General features: G+C 36.5%; 1 protein-coding gene and 1 pseudogene across 3 annotated transcripts; both read right to left on the reverse strand.

The window, feature by feature from the left end:
- Positions 1–6,159: 6,159 nt before the first annotated feature.
- On the reverse strand, positions 6,160–11,557 carry LOC111313078 (type I inositol polyphosphate 5-phosphatase 4-like). Of its 2 annotated transcripts, XM_089752909.1 has the most exons (13): positions 10,480–11,557; positions 10,295–10,382; positions 9,818–9,886; positions 9,574–9,661; positions 9,385–9,489; positions 8,652–9,279; positions 8,371–8,564; positions 8,119–8,227; positions 7,854–8,002; positions 7,393–7,694; positions 7,228–7,313; positions 6,804–6,871; positions 6,160–6,713 (listed from the first exon to the last, which is right to left on the reverse strand). In XM_089752909.1, exons 1-10 carry the CDS (start codon positions 10,507–10,509, stop codon positions 7,469–7,471), a joined length of 1,686 nt encoding a protein of 561 aa, XP_089609035.1. In that variant the 5' UTR covers positions 10,510–11,557; the 3' UTR covers positions 6,160–6,713; positions 6,804–6,871; positions 7,228–7,313; positions 7,393–7,468. The 2 variants fall into 2 exon arrangements, with proteins under 2 accessions (XP_089609035.1, XP_089609036.1); XM_089752910.1 differs by lacking the exon at positions 10,480–11,557 and having other exon boundaries at positions 10,295–10,388.
- Positions 11,558–13,597: 2,040 nt separating this feature from the next.
- Positions 13,598–18,857, reverse strand: LOC111314247 (uncharacterized; annotated as a pseudogene). Its single transcript, XR_016332735.1, has 9 exons — positions 18,599–18,857; positions 18,397–18,510; positions 18,025–18,304; positions 17,813–17,926; positions 17,252–17,324; positions 16,209–17,110; positions 15,632–15,675; positions 15,408–15,519; positions 13,598–14,359 (listed from the first exon to the last, which is right to left on the reverse strand). The product of XR_016332735.1 is annotated as an uncharacterized LOC111314247 (transcript).
- Between the last annotated feature and the right edge of the window lie 69 nt (positions 18,858–18,926).

The following is an 18,926-nucleotide window of genomic DNA, read 5'->3' on the forward strand; positions in this document are numbered from 1 at the left end:
GGTGAATCCGAAATGCTTTCAAACCCGAGAGTCGAGTTCTAAAGAATACCGTCGAAAACGAGGGTTGACTGTAGCAAAAAAAAATCCAAATTATTGACAGAAAGAAGTGTAAGGTTAGTGAAAGGGATCTGCACGTCGACATTCCATATATAAACGAGCATGACACTAGGGATACGCCAACCATGATCTAATATTTGCAGTCAGTTTCAGAGCGAAGAAGATCGCGTTTTGCCTTGTTTGACTACCCAAAAAAAAAAACGAAATCCACAATCATTCACAGCTCCAACAGTCGAGTGCTTCCTCTTCATCGTCCTGTTTGATTTCTAATTACTGGTTTTCTGACCACTGACACCTTGTTTAACAAGCAACAATCTTGTGTCGATAAACAGCTTAATATGACATCACTTCAATCTAATCAATACTCAATTTGGTACCCTGCACGCTATTTCACTGTAAAAGCCTTAATCTCACTCTCCTTAATTGTTATCCATATCGATTATCGGTTCTATTCAATCTCAAGGACCATGAGCTATTTTCCCCAGATACGTTTTTCTATTTTCTGAGGAAATCTGCTTATCTACTGGCTTGTGAGTTTCAGCTTTTGCTTTCTGCATGCAAGAATTTCACTTCTCTGATCTGTAACCTTAGGAAGCAAAAAACTTTTTGTTTCCATTCCACGTAAATCATGCTTCATTAAAGACTTTTCTCATGAGGTAAAGATGATGTATGGATTAAGAGAATTACCGTAAAGATGAATCTTCTTTTTTTTTTTTGGTTCTTTTATTGTTTCAATTTTCAAAAATTGATTGGAGCGAGTGGTGCATGGAGGAGGGGTCTCTGCATTGAAATCTTGAGGATAGTACAGCAAAAGACCGAGCCGCTGTTCTGTTGTTTTCAAACGTGAGGGCACTTTGTCAGGACATAGAAAACTACTTATGCGGTTCATTTTGTGTAAAATGATATTTCCTTTGCTGGAATGCAAAAAGGTTAATTTATTTTTAAAACGATGAATCAAAATTGCAGCATGTTACTATATAAAATTGAATAAAGTTGGTTATGCGGTCCAATTTCTCTTCTACAACCTGGATTGGATTTTTTTATTCTAATAGAGACTCACATAACCCAAACATGGATAGACAGTAATGAGATTAAATGTAAAGAGGTAAATAAATGTACATTAATTAAGTAGGCTTGCTTCTGCATTTAGTGAAAGCTACTTATTTGAAATAGCAATTTCCCATGCACACATGCCCTCCTGCAAGACTTTCACGCATAACATGATTATGCACATCGCACATGCACCCTCCGCCCGTGTTCTTATTTTCATGCCAAAAATGTTCAAATTCCCAAACTGTACAGTCCCAAAAGAATTCCCGTTTTGCTTTCTCTCTCCAGTTCCTCAGTGGCTGACGTCACGTGTCCATCACTTGCCAGAAGGAAAACACCTGCCACGCTCAGGGATGTCAACAGCATGCGTAAGCAACCAGTACGGAATGACTCAGAGGTGTGCTTTTGCCTCTGGATTCGCTTTGTGTCCCTCGAAACGTTGGTACCCTCAAAGTTGCTAGGCTTTAGGAGGTGCCATCTGTTGGCCATGTCCAGCCAAACTTTAAGATGTTCCATAATTTATCAAATTTACCTAAACAAGAATAGGATATAGGAGAAAACTAATTAAAAAATTTAAAAAAAAAAGAAGAAACTGACAATTTAACGAGAATAAAACACTTTGCTGAGTCTCTATCTAAAACAAATTTAAAAGTTTTGCAGTTTGTACAAGATTTGCTGAAAACCTGCAAATGCTGCCATTTGTCTTAGCAGAATAATTGCCGAGAGTTGGTCTCTTAAGACTACTGAACGGATTAAAAAGGGTTAGATTATTTTATCTTTTTTAATTTATAAATTTAATCAAAGTTTTTGTCTGTTAACGGGGACATGATTAGGCTAACATGACTACATGAGACAAGTTTAAGGAACCGTCAAAACCCTTTCCAAATGGCCCAATTGTGTCCAAGACAAAGTTCAAGCTGGCTATACCGTCCAGATTTGTATAATTTATCCTAGCCATCGTTTTCATTTTGGGAGGCCGAATGGTGAACAAAGTGGAAAAATGGAAGCACTTAAATCATAATTAGAGAAATGATGTAGTGCTTATGCACCAAATCTTTGAGTGTTTGTGAGGCTGCTTGAAGGATGATAGGTATTTTAGTAAAGTGAAAGGAACCTTTGGAACAATTTGCCTACTCGATGAATAAAAACGCATTTATCCAAAAAAAAAAAAGAAAGAAAACAGTGGAATTGAACAATTTGGTTTATTCTTTGGCTACAGCCCTCCAAAATCATTGATCTGTACCATGAGAAAGCTAGCAGACCAATAAGCAATACGTAACCCAACGCTGCAATGAAAGCGCATTATTGGAAAAGTAACTCAAATGTTGGGAAAACGAAAATGATGTGGGGGGTGGTCTTATTTATCCAAGCTGTTAAAGGGACATATATATTTTGACACAGAAAGAGCTCTCCATGGCACTTACTTTCAGTTACTGCCCTTTGTCTTAGATAGCGACTAGGCAGAAGACAACATGGAGGCATATGCAAGGAAGTAGATTTTAGGAATCTTTAACTTAAGACATCTGTTTCATATCAAACAATTCTGGCATAGAGAGGACCATGGATAATCATACTAAAGTGTTCGTTTTGCCCCGAGTGAACTTTTCTTCTAGCTATTTTTCCTTCAAATTGAGAAGCAATTGGATTCATCATCAGTTTAGTCATTTTATGGAAAATACACATATATATGTTATGGCAATTAAATAGGAAATATACAAGTTCAGATTTGGCTTTAGTTGACCAATGACTATGAATCTTCTTTCCACTTAATCAAATTAATTAATCATTGTGATTTACTCCAATCATGTTCATCATTAATATGGCAACCAAATCTCGTATGATTTTGGTACGTAAGCGAATTCTGCCCCGGACGAAGGATAGGACATTTTCATTTTGCACGAAAGAAGTAATAAAAGTGAAGAAGCAGCGAACAAATTATCCAATCCCAGCTAGCTGCTACATTTATTCACTATTTTGCCAAAGAGAATAGAATAAATATGTACTAGTATGAAAAAAAAAAAAAAAAAAGATAAATACACCCTCCAATTGAAACAAAATCTCTCCGTCAAAATCTTTGCAATATTAGCGGTACCTCGAAGTCAAGAATGTTATGGAGAAAGGTCAACTAGTTTGGAGTTAGGTTGATATTGGGAGGATGAGCCCCCGCAGCACCTCTCTTCTCTGCCTCCTCCTTTCCTTTTGGATTCATCATCACACAATCACATTTGTCTTCGATTGCCGAAACATCCATGTCCTTTAAAGGCAGATTGATGGAAAATTAAGGAACAAACAATACTAAAAATAAGAAAAAGAAGGGTTAAGCAGGGCATGGGGATACTCGGGTCCCCATGCATAAAAGTGCTTGCCAAATGTCATTTCTGTCTGTGTTGATCAGGCTTTATGTTATGGGATTCTTTTTCAACCCGTAAACGTCCAAAACATGTCGTTTGATCACACACACACACAAAAAAAAAAAAAACCACCATTGCATTGCTTGTGCCTGTCAATGCAGCCTCACAAAAAACCTTTTAACTTACTATTCCTAGAGATTTGTGCACCCAAATCAGTTTTCTTGTTGTTTTTCTGTCGATCCCCTTCTTATTGTCTATTTCACATAATTCAACATTTATATATCACGCAAGTTCAAGCTGGAAAATTCCCCATTTGAAAGCAACAAATGCTACGTACTCGTAAGCTAGTACGTATAGTATAGTCTGTATAAGATCACAAATCCAGGTATGAAAATCTAAATCCTCAGATTCTGGACAAGAAAAAGCCTTTTCCTAATTTCTTTTATCCCCTCAAAACTAGGACCCCCACCCTTTCCCAATGTTTTTCTTTGACACCCAATCCAAACTGGCCCCTCCTTATCAACCTTCAAAACCGATTCTTTTGATAGAAGTCTTCGTTTAAATTATTCCTGTTTCCAGATCGAGTGGCTAGCTGGCTCATTCAAGAGCACCAGTCATGATCAAGTTTTTCTTTTTTTTTTTATTTTTCCATTTTTTATTGCAAATCCGTTGAATGTCAACTGATTGCAGCAGTCAGCGAGATCTTGCAAAGTTTTGAACCCCTTTTAAGAGACTGACTTACAACCAGTCCAATCAAGTTGAAAAGCATTCAATCTATGGTTTAATTTTCTCAAGCCACGATTTACGTACCAAATTTCATCATGTCGTGACATCCACACAAATTTATTTCCATGTGGTTAATGCTATTTAAGCCACTTTGGTGAGCCAACCCTATACAAACGTGCAAAGCACTAAAGTGGAGTATTAAAAATAAAGGAATAGAAACTATAAAGAAACGAAAATAACGGAAAAAAATCAGCTTGAAATGTTGGAAATTAGCAAAGGAGTCCATGTTGTAAATTTTCTTCTCTAAATTTTCCTTGATCAAATGAGTGATAAAATTCCTTCAATTATCATTAGATATTTTTTAATAATATTTAAAATTATAAAAAAAATTAATTTTTATCATAAAAATAAAAAATTCAACAATTTATCAACATAACACACTTATATTACTGTTGATTAATTATCATAAAATATTATCCACTTATTAATCATCATTTAAAAGTGGTTGAAGCATGTTTAATTGTTTATGGCTCTCAGGTACATGCACCATCAAAACTCCACCTATTTCTTACATTTTCTTTATAAATCGTAAGATTTTATCAATGGTATTGATTTGCATTTCTATGCTACAATTTTTGGGGTACCAAAATTACCATCAAAACTCAATAGTACTATCAAATTATGAATTTTCATTTCTATAGCACAATTTGATTTGCATTTCTACGGTACTATCAAAACTCAATTACCAATATGAATTTTATTTTATTTTAAATTACTACCAAAGAATATCAAGATGCCACTTGGCAGAATTTTATTGGACATGGCTAGCTTTAATTGGTCTCATGAAAAAAGTGACCTTTTACTGTTTCTTGGCCGTACCAAAATAGAAAATCTACCACATTTCTTCACGCCCCTTTAGAACGCGTTTAGGACACGATCAGGACCACCTTCCATATTGGAAAACACGTGCACTTAATGCGGTTACGAGAAATCAGAACAAAGAAGGTATTGTGGGCTCAGAAAGCGAGAGAGCGAATGACATATCTTCCGGACAAAAGCCGTCGCCTAGAGCGGGCGTTGTTTTCAGTTCCTTTTTTATTTTTAACCTTTTAAACTCGTTGTTTGGTTAAAATTTCCTAACCATTTGATGTAACATTTGCTGTTGATTTGTTGCAGTGTCGCGGTTTTAAGAGTAACTGTTAATAGTAATACTAGAATTTTTGTTAGGTACAAAATCCAGCTCCTCACGATCAATCTTGCTTTTATTTTTTTTTTAATTTAAAGGAAAGAATGTTCTATTCATTGTTTATCTAGCTGCTTTCAGGAAAAAATAATAGAACTTTAAAATCTATTAATGTTTCTTTAGTGTGCAAAATGTTAATTGAACTGAATTCTGTCGAGATAAAAAAATCTTTAACTGGTTGACTTTGATTGTTACTATATATGTGGGGGAGGAGTTTTGGACATCGATGTCTTTATTTTACAGTGCAAGATCAGTTGGCGTTCCATCACTAGCGCAAAAGTAAAACATAAATAGGACATAGCTTGAGAAAGACTGGGTTGGAAAAAAAAGAAAAAGAAATGATCACAACTTCGGTTTCATAAATGCCTTGCTTCTGACAGTTCCCAAAGGGTTAGTTGGTCTATGAGTAAAAAACCCAACCATGCACAAAATAATTGGCAGTAAGCAAGTAGAGCTACCATAGCAGAAAGGACCACATTGCTTCAAGTTTGCACCTAACTAAATTTCGCATTCACAGTTGAACAGGGCTTTAATGCTTTTCGTGAGTCGGTGATGCATCACCTTTTTGTGTTGTGTTGACAATAGCTGAAGCTGGAGCTATTGAAATTTCTAACCATAAATTTTGCCTTTTATTTTTCTTGAATGAAGTAGGTTTTCAGGCTTTATTGGGATTCAGGTTTTCTTTTACTTTCAGGTTAGAATTTGAGATGTGAAAAAAAAAAGGGCAGAGGTAATCAAACAAACTAGTTTCTCTTTATCAGTAAAATGGTTAGGAGAAACAGAAAAAGAAGGTTCACAAAAATAAAAACTTCTTGTATTTATCCTCTAGGCTCTAGGCACTAGTAATGAGTATCCATCACATCTCCGGGCTTTATGTGATACAAAAAAGAAATGATAATTGATTCCATTATCTCTCTCCTTATTTTTTTAAGAAAAAAGAAAAAATGAAACTGATTCTCTTTCTGCTGTAATTTACAAAAGGGATTTCTGATAGAAGCAGACCAGCAGAAGACTTGGAACAATGGAACTTCTACACTCCGAAACTGATCCCACAAGGCAAAATCTCATGTTGAAACTTGAGAGGGAGCTTTTACCAGGTATGATGGTAAAGCAAGCCATGCCAATCAGTAAAGGTTTCAATGGAATTCGGACAAGAACAAACTAACAACTTGTCTTGTCAATTATCGCTAAGTCATGAATGCGTTTTTGAAGCTGGATTTGTGGTGAGGCAACCGAATGCTGAAAACTCCTGGGGTAAGGAATTATAGTCAATATACAATTTTTACCTGTTGCAACAGGGAAAAGTCATGTAGCGAATTAGACAAATGGTATTAGGATAAGAAATTACATCCAAACTATCAAAAGGGGGGGCCAACCTTCTTTTGGACTGAAGCAACAATGTCTTGTCGCCACCTCGGTGTAGTTTCCATAGGGCAGTGTCCACCTGTAAAATGGTAGACCAATCAGTAGATAAGACTATAAACAAGCAAGTGATTTTCTCAAGTTAAAAACACTTCAACGGGGAAAGAAGACATGATTTACAGCAACACTTTCAGAAAATATTCGAAGTTCACCTTCCATTTTCTACAGGAGAGTAAGACTTGACTAGAAAACCCTTTTTTTAAGCCAAAAAGGCCTGCATATTACTTGGTCCATGAGATATCAATCATGGTAGGGAGAGCACTAGAAAGCTGTAGGTACATTTCAAAATAGCATATACTTTTCTTCCTACAAACAAGACAAAATGGGATCGAAATTACTCTATTTTATTTAGGGCACACATGAAATAAGTCAAACTACCTGACTGATTCAGGAGAGAAAGCAGGGTTAGATTCCTGAAGGAATCGAACTTTCTTCATGAAACCCTTTATGTAGTATAAGATATCCTGTTAACAGCCCAAGAGAAATAGCTTTAATTCTAAGGTTTGAAGGAATCAGTTTAATTCCCTGGTAAAGACAAATTACCTTCTACAGCCATGCACTTAATCCTGTTTCATTTTCCTCAAGTGTAGCATAGAATATGGATGGTTAAAGAATCCTCTCAAAGAAAACTGAGTTCATTATATCCATGTGACTCTGGCAACAGCTCTTCAACCTCAATCCTGGCGCTGGAACAACTCACACTTTTCCTGATTCTACTGCGGTTAATAGACTCAACCTCCGCAGAAAATACACTATAAACAGGCCTATGATCCGAGAACTTTGACTCCCCACGAACATAAGATAACTGACGGAGACCTCTTCCATGCCACAGTATACGATCACACCTTCACAAATATCAGCTCACTTGCTTGTATTATGATTATTAGATCAACAGTTCTTTACAAAAGCAAAATCATGTGACAAGTTTTTCTCAAAGACATAAATTCCATAATTATAATTTCCCCAATTACTGAAAAAAAGTACTAGGTAAATAGGGAGATTACCATGCAGGAGTTCTTCGCTTCTCTTTTGGGTGCCTATCCTCCCCAGCATATCTGTCTGAATTATTTGAGTACTTGTACGTAGGAGGGAAATAAATTTTTCCTTCACTCCATCCCTCAAAAACACGGCCTTGCCTCTGCTCTATCCGAAGCTGGAAAACAATCAAATTTTCAGATTCTCATAGGAATTAAGAGCAGCACAAAGCTCCTTCAAAAATGAAAACCAAAATAAATATATAGAATGAATTGAGAAAGGATAAGAACATGCCTGGTCATTCTCTAACAAGGCCTTCCAATTGCGCATCTCAACCAGAGCCTTTGCAGAACGGTATGACAGAGCAATCCGATAATTCAAATCTCCAAGCCAGATAATACGACTGTGCCAAGACATTCAAAACTTAGAATTTTATGCCAAATGCTAACGCTAAATTTCTAATAAGACTGGAATTTCTGGGAAAATAATGTGGTATCTTATTCTGACATGCATTAATAAAGTCAAATTAAACATATGAAGGCTTACTCATGCTCTAGAATCGTTTGGGGCGAGTTCTCATCTCCCATATCATTAACCCTGGGAAACCTTGTCTTTTTGAGGATCTCCATAACATCAGAGTTTCTTCGAAGCTCATCACCCTCCTTTTGCCCAGAGGTTAAATGACTACAGACGAAGCAAAAGCTGGTTTGATGCAAAGACATGCTTATTGAAATGGAACCCTGGAAAACCCAAGACATGAGTATGCTTCCTTATTCCTAGTTCAACAAAATCTCTCAAATCAGAGGGTTTCATAGGCAAAAATGTACCTTGTTTCCAAGATAACCCATCAATCCTCTGCCAACACAAGACACTTTCATGTTGCGAACATCATCTCTAAGATCACTCTTCACCCATACTGTTAGAAATATCCCAACCATTTGCTTGCTGGCAACCAAACAGTACCTTGACTGACCCATTTGTCTGTTGGTTTCCTCCATGGCAAAAGATCCTCCATACGACATTGGAGAATATTGCAAATACTGAGAGTTTCCTGGTGAATCCCCAGGTCCATTCTCATCATCAGAGGAACCCCATCTGAAATTAGGGTCATAATCACTTGGTCTATGCCCGGAGATAACACGATCACAGACACTGAAGCGCCGATCAAGCAGGGGATGTGGCATTGCCATGTCGTTATCCATTCTCATGCTACCAATCAAGGATTGAAATGATCGGCGGTGAAAGAAAGATGAAGTTTTCCGCCTTGTTGATCCTTCAAAGTCTGCATCCAGTTCAACAAGCGGATAAGGGATTGGGGAAGGTGTGTGGCAACCACCACTTGTTCCGGGAAGACTATTCAGAGCCTTCCTAATAAGGGCTAGCCATTTCCTGGCCGGTCCATTGTCTTCGGTGCCCAAAACATTACCAGCATTTAAAGGAACAATTTCTTGAAACCTAAAATGCCAAATGAAGGTATCCAAGAGGCTTCTGTCAATATCATAAAATTTGTTTGCTTAAAAGAATTGAGATGTAGAAGAAATCAGGATTAGTTTGGCATACCCGAGAACATAAATGTCAGCAGGAAGAGAGGTATGAAGCCAATCTTCAAGATTCAAATAACTAGGAGGAGATTTTCCAGCCACATTCCATGTAGCTACAAAAATCCTGCGCCCCATTTGGAAACAAAAAGCGCACTTGAAACCAAATCCTATGCAGCAAAACTCTACCCCAGAAAGCAATTAAAAATACCTATAATTATTTAAATCTGTAAACTGCGAGCCATCAAGATCAATTTTACTTCGTCCAACTCCATCAGAATACCTCTTGCTCAATCTCTCTAGCATCCAATCCAGGTAACAAATTAAAAGTTTGTGGAGAAGAAACAATATTAAAATTTTAATATTGATTTAATTGAAGTTCTGAAGAGGTGAGAACTGAAATAACAAAGAGATGTGGTCCAAAGCAATCACTTTAGTGGCGTTTGATTCCGGACCTGTTTTACTTTTCTTGATGGTGCATGCCTCCCTCTCTGAGAAGTTGTGCCTCCAATCTTCATCAACACCTGAAAAGAAAAATCATAAAGTTGTTAAAGCTGCTCTCTCTCTCTCTCTCCATCAACAGAGAATCATTTTCACTTATTCAAACACCATGAAAAACAAAACACTAAGGATTTCAGAAAACAAATTCCAGATCTTGAGCTGCAAATGGCAAGTACCAAACCCCTCATAAAAATTCAAACCAAAATAAATTTTCGTATAACACAGAGTGAAATTATAGAAGTATAATAATGTAAGTGTCAAGGATCCAGAAGAATCTAAAATCAAGATAGTTTTCGCTTTCAAAAAAAAAATCATATCTTTGTTCTTGGTATATAAAAGGCTAAAAGATTCCAATTCTAGAACCAAATTTATAGTCTAAAACACATGCAAGAAAACAGAACAAAAAAGATTTTAAAAATGAATCAAATCACCTCCATAATCAACATCATCAGCATGAAAGTCCTCAGTTTTACTCTTGATATTGAACCACTTCTTGACCAATGTCTTGGGCCATGAAAGCTTCATCAAGGAAATACACTTAGCATAATCAGCAATGTCATACTCTACATAAAATGACACAAGAATCAAATGAGTTTCTGGCTTGTCTTAAAAAAACCTTGCTCTTCTTGGAGTTCCCATCTGTCATTGTTTCACAACTTTCATATAGCCTATCCAGATTTGTAAGCAATGATAATGATTTTGTTGAGTTGCTTCTTTTGGCTTAGCTATGACTTAATATTCTCAGGTGTTTTTGCCTTTGATAAAATGTGAACAAAGACAAATACAAAAAAAATCTCGAAAACAGGGCTTTTCAGAAAACAAGAGGGAAAGTTCAAGTTTCGTGCTGAAAATATTGGGAGAAAAGTGGGTTAATTTTGAATGATAGCAGAAAAGAAGAGAAGGGTAGTCCTCTGTTCCCTCAGGATATGAAGAGAAAACAAGTGGGGGAACAAAGGAAGTTCCAGTTTTGAATCAGCATTACTATTTTATTTTTAACAGGTGAAAACCGAAAACACCCAGTTGGGCATTTCCCTTTTTTTTTTTCCTTTGGTCTTTCACTTATAAGTCTTTTCTGCTGGAGAAGTCTAAGAGAGAACAGAGGGATAAGAAAGGAAAAGTGAAGGAAAAAGAGAAACTGAGGAAGAATTGAAACGGAAAACGAACAGAGAGCGTCAACAACAAAAGCGTGGAAGTAAGACTAAAGAGATTCTGAGGTTAGAACAATACAATGTAGGAAAGAGAAAAAGAGCTTTTTTTTTTCCTTTGAGTTGGCTCTGTATTTAAACAAAAAACCTCAGTGAGGGAACAGGGCAAAGTATCGAATTTGAAGAGAATAAAGTGCAAAGAGAGCTTGGGTTTCTTCTCTCTCTTCTATTTCAATGGAGCCTTTTTTTACCCCAAAATCCAAGGCCTAGCAAAAAAAAAGGTAAAGCTTAAGGGCAAACGGGCAATGGAGATATTAGTCACCACCCACGTCCAACCCCTGCCCGGATCTCTTAAGTGTTTGTCTCTGCCCAAGGCGAGCAAAGTTTGGCTTGATCTTAATCTGATACGCCCATTCCTCATTTAGTCACCCCTTAAGGGCAAAAAAAGATGTTAAAGAAGCAATAAAAACATAAAAGACAGTGCATTATCTAAGCATGGAGACCCTGCTTCCCTCTCTGACTTCTCCTATTTGAATAATCTTATTTTAAAGTTGGTTTGCAATTATATTTCCAAGTCCTATAATCAAATATATTTCAATAATTAATCCTAAATTGACTCAATTGGCCAAAGTATTGCTCCACATTAATTCAAATTTTGAGTTATTAAAATACTTAATAGCAGTTGGTTTGTTACGAAATATGAGCCTAGGGGAAGTCTTAGGAGGAGACTTTTGTGAGGGTCAAGACTGTTGCTGAAGCGTGGGTTTTGGGGCTTTCAGACATTTCAGACATCTATCCATCTATTATAGGTGTATGGTATAGTATAGTATATTATATGGGGGTTTTGATAGAGGGAGTTTCTGTGCCAAGGGAGGCTGCATCTCCAATGTGTGCAAATTGTTGGGGTGTTTTTAACTTTAGAAGCATTGAATCTCCTCAAAACCTTCATCTTTGTTGCTTTTTAGTAGTCAATGTGTTAAGCCAGCTATCAGATTTGGAGACTTTTGACTCAATCTAGACTTGTGTCCATGAGAAACAAAGCAGTATGGTGCTAATTTTTTTTAGCTAGTTGGTAATTTTCATGTTCCATAAAAACATAAACTCATGTTTCAAGCATAGATTATAACTTTGTTTACTTGTAAATAGGATCTTGTTGGGCCATTAAGAGTCCCTAAAACCTAATCCAACTTGCTTCGATGACCCGCGCGATTTCCTATAGGAATTTGTGTAACTATCTACTGTTAAGCTTAAACAAAAGTAAATTCTTGGATTAATATTAAAAACAGATGCTACATGTGGGAGACTGTTTTTTTGTTAATTAAACTAATGAAGCTGACGGTAAAACACTCCAAAGGAAACCCTGCCTTTTTCTTCCAAAATAGGAATCCCTAACAAACACCATACAAAATCCATTAGTCTAAGCTACAGGGAAGCTTCCATTGTTGTAGCCATTTGGTTCCAATTATAAGTTGTCGAAAATTTGTCCCAAGTCATATTAGTGGAGCCTAAAGGCTCTCTCGACGTGGCACCTATTTAGCAATGCTGGGCGGTAAAGAGTGAAATAGCTTTTCATTTTCTTCATGATTGCCATCTAATCAAGCAGTGACTGTCATCCATTTGTGGAGATTTGTCCTTTGTTTGTGTCTCTTTTGAATTCGTCTTAGGAAACTAACTACCATGTTTTGGAAACAACAAACGTTAAACCAGACATAAAAATAGTTCATCAAAGCTATTAGAGATCAGAACACTTGTCCGGTTCACTGAGGTTTTTATCCTTTTTAATTTTTTAATAAAAAAATCAACTATGTGATCGATTTATAAAGTACTAAAGTTTTAATTTTAGACTAGTGATCAAAATTTAACTTTTAATAATCTTTAATATAAAAAATTAAGACAAATAAAATAATTTACATACAAATTTATCCCTATAAAAATTGAAATATTATAAAATTTAAATAAAACCATAGTGCCAAAAAATGCCTTTTTTTTAATTAAAGAATATCTAAAATTAATGGGTTAATTAATTAAGGAAAAAAGTAAAGGACAATATTTGGGTAATAATTGTTTAAAGTGGCCACAAAGAGAAAAAAATGCCGGGTGACTATAGAAACATTAAATCGATTCTTGAAACAAACCATATATTTCCTAATTTTTTTAACCTACCAAAAGGCTGGTAACTTTGGTAGCTGGTGCAAGCCGTTTCACCTTAACCATGCAATCGCCAATCATGTATCATTAAACAAATATATGAAAACCATTTATTTAATAACTTGATTAGACCGCTTCAGATGGAAACCCTCAGTCTCTATCATGTTTATTACTGAAATAAACATGATTAAATGGGACATCATAGATATTTAGTAACGAAGCAGTCAAAGGATGATGATAGCCAATTGTTTTTCGATGTACTTGTTTTCAATAAGCCTATGAAAGATTTAGATTGAGCACTTTGGAGAATCATCCTTCAAGGGGAAAATTGTAGTGATCAATCTGCATAATTATTGCCAGTTCCTCTTTTTTCATGCATCTTTGAATAGAAATTAATTATATCTTAATTCAATTTCAGATGCATCCATATGGAGAATACAATGATCAGATATCTTTACTCTTTAGTGCCAAAAATAAGAAGAGGCAAAACATGGAGATGTTTTCAAATGTTTTCCCACAACTATACCCCAATCGGAAATAGAAAGAAATTGACTTGTTTTATATTGATGTGAAGCTTTCACTTGAAGGTTAAAATTAAAAGAGCAGTTTCGCCCAATACTTCAGGCCTTATCTACCTTCAGTGACCTTAGGCAAAGATATTGTCACTGTCTTTCTTGCCCTCTGTTTTCCATTTCCCTAGCCTTCCCCCAACCCTGAATTTGACGTTACGCCCCATCAAATCACAAGTGCCACCTGGCCCACCTCCGTTTCATCACTTATGAATCAAGCCCCCTCCATCTGGCATTCTTATAAGCTTCTTTCAAGTTTTTACAGCATACATTTTGCCACTTTATTTTCAAGCCAGTTTATATATTTTTTCCAAGTAAAAATGTATAATAAAAGTGAAGGAATAGTTCATGTGGATCAGCTCTCGAAAGGGTCATGATCAACTTATATAAATCTTGAAGAAGTCGCTATCTTGCAGAAGCGGTTTTACCTACCTTGCCATACTGAATATGGGTGATATCTTGACTATCTTCTTACTATATTGTCTTTTTTCGGTTCTCTCTTTCTCCTCAGCGTTAATTGGAGTGTGCAATACCAATTTATCTACCACATCTTCAAGCCTCAATGGTGATTTGGTGAGAGAATTAGGATGAGATGCCAACTGTGTGAACTGGCGTTGAACTTTTTGTCTCCAACCTGTCATCAAGAGATCAAGCTTTCATTGCACGACCTGCTAAAGCATCAAAATGCTTCTTAGGTAATCAAACTTTTAACAGCCTTTAACTCCACAAAAACAAACAAAAACCACGAGCTGGATCCCGACTGGATATCTTTCTCCCTATTTAATGGGATTCTTATATATTGGTGTCACTTCAAATTTCTTGCTAGGCATGTATATTTAATTGCTAAATTTGGCCATCTGGCAACCTCTTTGACGTTTGATGTATCAAGTACTTATAGAAAGACTGGTGTTTAAACTTCAAACAAAGTTTGTAAATCAAGTTAAGCAAAGATGTTGCAGAAAGAGAAGACACTGTTCAGTACTGATAAAAAAAGTTATAGCAAACGGCTCATTAATATAGAGACCAGACTGAAACCTGACGTGATGGTAGTAAAAACTCAGAGCAGTATTTCCTAAGCAAACCCCTTATCAAGGAAGATTAATGGGACTGAGAACCCAAAATGACCATTTGTATCACGTTGCTTTCATGGTTAACCGATCCTCACATGTTCAGGATAAAAAACTGTGCTATGGTGCTGTTCTAAAAGTGTTACTCTTAATTGCCCCTGGTATCTCATTATTACTGAATACAAAGTGAGTGGAGCATCATTCTACCAGCCCATAGGCATTTATAATAACTAGAAAAAGAACCCCAAGAAGCGAGTTGCGATTTTCCACTTGAAAGACTGATATCAACTTCAACCAAATGCATGCCATTATTTATAACTATTCAGCAAAAGCAATCAGTGCTTGACTACAAATTTTAAAAACTATGGACTAGTAAATGAGGTATTTCTTCAACATTTGTCATGGCTTCCCCACATGAACAATTCATTTGTTGCAATCAACATCATTAACTAACATGCAGTAACATGTTTTATTTTTATGATTCTTAAAAATCTAACAACTAACAACCCTTGAAATCAATCCATTTTTGTGAAAGGAATTTCAAGTGTTTCACAAAAGGCACTACAATCCACAGCTGCTAACAACGGTTGGTTAAGGAGAAATTGACTACTTTACCTTTTCTATGCAGTGATGCAGGCCAAAAAGTTCAGCAGAATGGATGTTAAGATGTTGCTTTCAGCAGATTTCACCAACGCAGCAATCAAAGCGTGTGATCATAATCTTCTAACTGCATCCCCAGTAAAACAATTAGAGCAGTATCACCTAACAAAGACTACAAAAATGTTAATATCCTAATTATGGAAATACAAAAGAAAAGTAAAGTAAGAAGCCAGCAATACCATATCATGAGATTGAAACCAACAGAGGCAGCCCGCAGCTTAATCTGCAAATGGGTTTTAACAAGAAGAAAATAAAAAAGAGTAACTAAGGTAGGAAACCAAGCATGTATCTAAACTTTGTTCATAGCTTCATTACATATTCCAATTTCGGTTATTCATAAAAGCATTGCCATCTTCTAAAACCACTCCAAAAATTTATACTACCTTAAAGGAAAACCCAATTTTTATGATTTTATAGTATACACCTAAGTTAATTAAATTTGATGTAAATATTACCCGTGATCCGTACACAAAGAATAAATTGCATACTCCGTCAATGAATCCCATAGCCAAAAACACACCCAAAAAAAAAAAAAAAGGAATTACAGCATATTGTTTCGTCAAATGTTTTTAAAATATTTATTTATGAAATTTTATTTTTATGAGTTGATTTAGTGACAATACATTGTTAGGCCACTGCAATTCGATTCACAACAAATTATGCATTAGGGTTTATTACAATTATATTAACAAGGAACCTAATTAAAATCGAAAACAACCTTATCTCAATCTAACTGCTATTAGTTTTCATTTTTACCTCAAACTTACTGCGATCATTTGTATTACGTAGCAGCGTCGACCCAAGCTGAGGCAATCCTACCAATGCAAGATCTCGGCTTTGGGGTCTCTTTCAATCACAACAGCAGAAACGGTAATCTGCAGTCCACCTCTGTAGCTGGTGGTGGTGACCCTGCGACGCACTCTGGCGACTTTCCCAATCTGGGCATCTAAGGCCAAACGTTTGGCCATGCGGGAAACGAGTCCAACGGAGGTCAGTTGGCGAAGCAATAGATAAGGGGGAATGAGGTGGCTGAGCCAGAGGACGCAGGTGTCGCAGGAGGCACCGGCCGTCGCGCATGAGTTTGTTGGGTGTCAGGTTGCGGAAGGTGACAACACCAGAATTTCGGTGCGTGAGATGGGTGAGATGGGTGAGGCGGACCAATGCTATGAATAATGAATTAATGGCGACAGAGTCCAATACCACTATTGCTTAGCCCATAATAGGAGCCCCAGACCTAGAATTATAGGAAAGTAAATGGTCCGAGTCTACCAAAACCTGGCCCACAAAAGACCCACCATCTTAGAATTGCTGTTTTTAGCCTTACATCTACGCTGTACCCCTACAAATGGCAAGTCGATTCGAATGACTGCTTTTAGTTATTCCAAAGCTAATTGGAATACAGCATTCAGAATTGAAAGCCAGGGGCCAACCTACATGATCCCAAGTTGATATAAGTCATGTATTTTGTACACCATGATTAAGGGCACAATGTTTTTCCAAACGTGTGCATTACAATTGCAATATATGTAAAAAAATATCATTTTAAACACTTTTTTTTCCATTGCATTAACCATTCTTTAACAGATTTCTCGTACTTCATACCCCATCAATGATAGTGGCTCAACCAACCATGGTGCGCTTTCGGCCCCTTTGCAGCACTGCAGTTCATTGTGAAACAACAAGAACACAAGAATGCGATTAGAGATGGTATAGTGTATGTTGAAGGTAAAGGCCCTGCTAAACCTAAAAAGGGCAAGAAGAAAGAAAGGTTCACAAAATGGAGCAGAGAGACATAATACCTTAAGCTAGCTTGTTAAATGTTGAAGACCACTGCTCCGATGATTTCTTTTATGCAGCAAGTACGCAATCCATCTATGCAACCAGGTCAGCAATCATAAGATTTTACTCTGATTAGAATTTGAACAAGACTTTGAGAGAACGATCTAAGTTTACTATCTAGGCCTACAGGGCAACTTAACAAAAATTTCACTGGAATGACTCCTTTCAGGATCTTCACTAAGAGTAGATTTAGAATAAATAAATTCCATAAAAACTTCATCCACAATTCGTTGGGATTTCAATAAACTGTTGATTACAAATTCATCATCAAACTGAGCCACATTAAAATTGACAAACATTACAAATGAATTCCACAAAATGAACAGAAAATGCCTTTTAATCCCTAAAATACTCCCTTGACATAGTATTTAAAAGATCTGAATTTTATTTTCATTTGATTCTTCCAAACATAATGTTTTCATTAAGAAGCACAGACATGAGATAGTTTTGACTTTCCGAGAAATCAGTAAAACTAAAACTAAAACGTATTAAAGTTTATTGTCTTAATCTTTACCAGTTACCACATACCCACACAAAGAATGCATCAAAATCAAGGCTCGTTCCAGAACATATAAGTCAACAGATTTGTCTTCTCGAAGCGTTGATGTAAAGCTCAGACCAAAATCAATAAGGTCCTAACCAGAAAAAAGGAAAAAGCAATTCAGAATATGAAAGCTGATTAAATTTAACTAATACAGATCAAAAGCTATTTAACCAAAATATAACGACTGACAAGCTGATTAGTTCCATTTCTGATTAACATATTTGACGTGGTGAGGTCACCGTGAACAAGTCCACCGTCGTGCAGTTTACCAATTGCGTCGCCAATCTGGGTGGCAATATCACGTAGACGTTCTTGAACGACGCCGGTTAATCGGAATTCAAGGAAAACATCTTTAACGGAAGGACCATCCACGTACTCAAAAGTCAAGAGTATGGAGCACAGGGTCCACGGCGTAAAGAACCGGAGTGGAAACGCCAAGTCGCCGAGCCTTTGTCATGCACCTAGCTTCCTGCTCCAAACAAAAGAAAGCACAAATTCAATTGATTTTTATAGAAAAGGCGAAAAAGAAGGAAAATTGTTTTGGGACAAAGAAAAACTAACCGCGTTTAAACGCTTGAGAGTGAGTTTAGAATCAAGGGAAGGATGCCTGTATTTCTTGGAGAAACGTTCTTTGATGATGGACCTTTTCCCCACGAATACTGACTCTAAAACTCTCTAATAAGAAGCAATGAATATAAAAAGAAATTCAAACAGTGTTCTTGTTTAATCTGTGCAAAAGAATGCTTTTTTTTGTTTTACTTACAGCTTCAGCTCCTAGCTTAACCAGAATGAGGGAGCCATTTTCAGCATCAATAGTCGTGCCCATCTCCATCGGGAAGGATTATGGTAACGAGAATCAACAAAACGGAATCTTCAATTCCCTGCAATGTTGGAGCTTTAGCGGGGGTGAGGAATTTTGGGTGTCTCTAGGGTTCTATTTCTAATTAGTAAGCACCAATCAGGCACGAACAATCGATTTTGTGGGCCCAATGATATACAATCCATATTTGCAGTAACCCAATAAATTTGGGCTGAGCTCGTAAAACCCCACTAACCCACAAAATCCCGTAGTAAAAAAATTACAAAAATCT

This window comes from Durio zibethinus, chromosome 23, assembly GCF_047325235.1.
Source record: "Durio zibethinus cultivar Kanyao isolate XHJ-2024 chromosome 23, ASM4732523v1, whole genome shotgun sequence".
In the NCBI taxonomy this organism is placed as follows: domain Eukaryota; kingdom Viridiplantae; phylum Streptophyta; class Magnoliopsida; order Malvales; family Malvaceae; genus Durio; species Durio zibethinus.

What these genes read in the sequence shown, in the direction of transcription:
- LOC111313078 (XM_089752909.1), bottom strand. Translation starts at nt 10,509, where the DNA reads ATGACAGATGGGAACTCCAAGAAGAGCAAG. An exon ending in GGAACTCCAAGAAGAGCAAG is followed by an intron (nt 10,383 to 10,479) that starts GTTTTTTTAAGA and finishes TCCTTGATGAAG; the next exon opens with CTTTCATGGCCCAAGACATT. An exon ending in CAAACGATTCTAGAGCATGA is followed by an intron (nt 8,228 to 8,370) that starts GTAAGCCTTCAT and finishes GTCTTGGCACAG; the next exon opens with TCGTATTATCTGGCTTGGAG.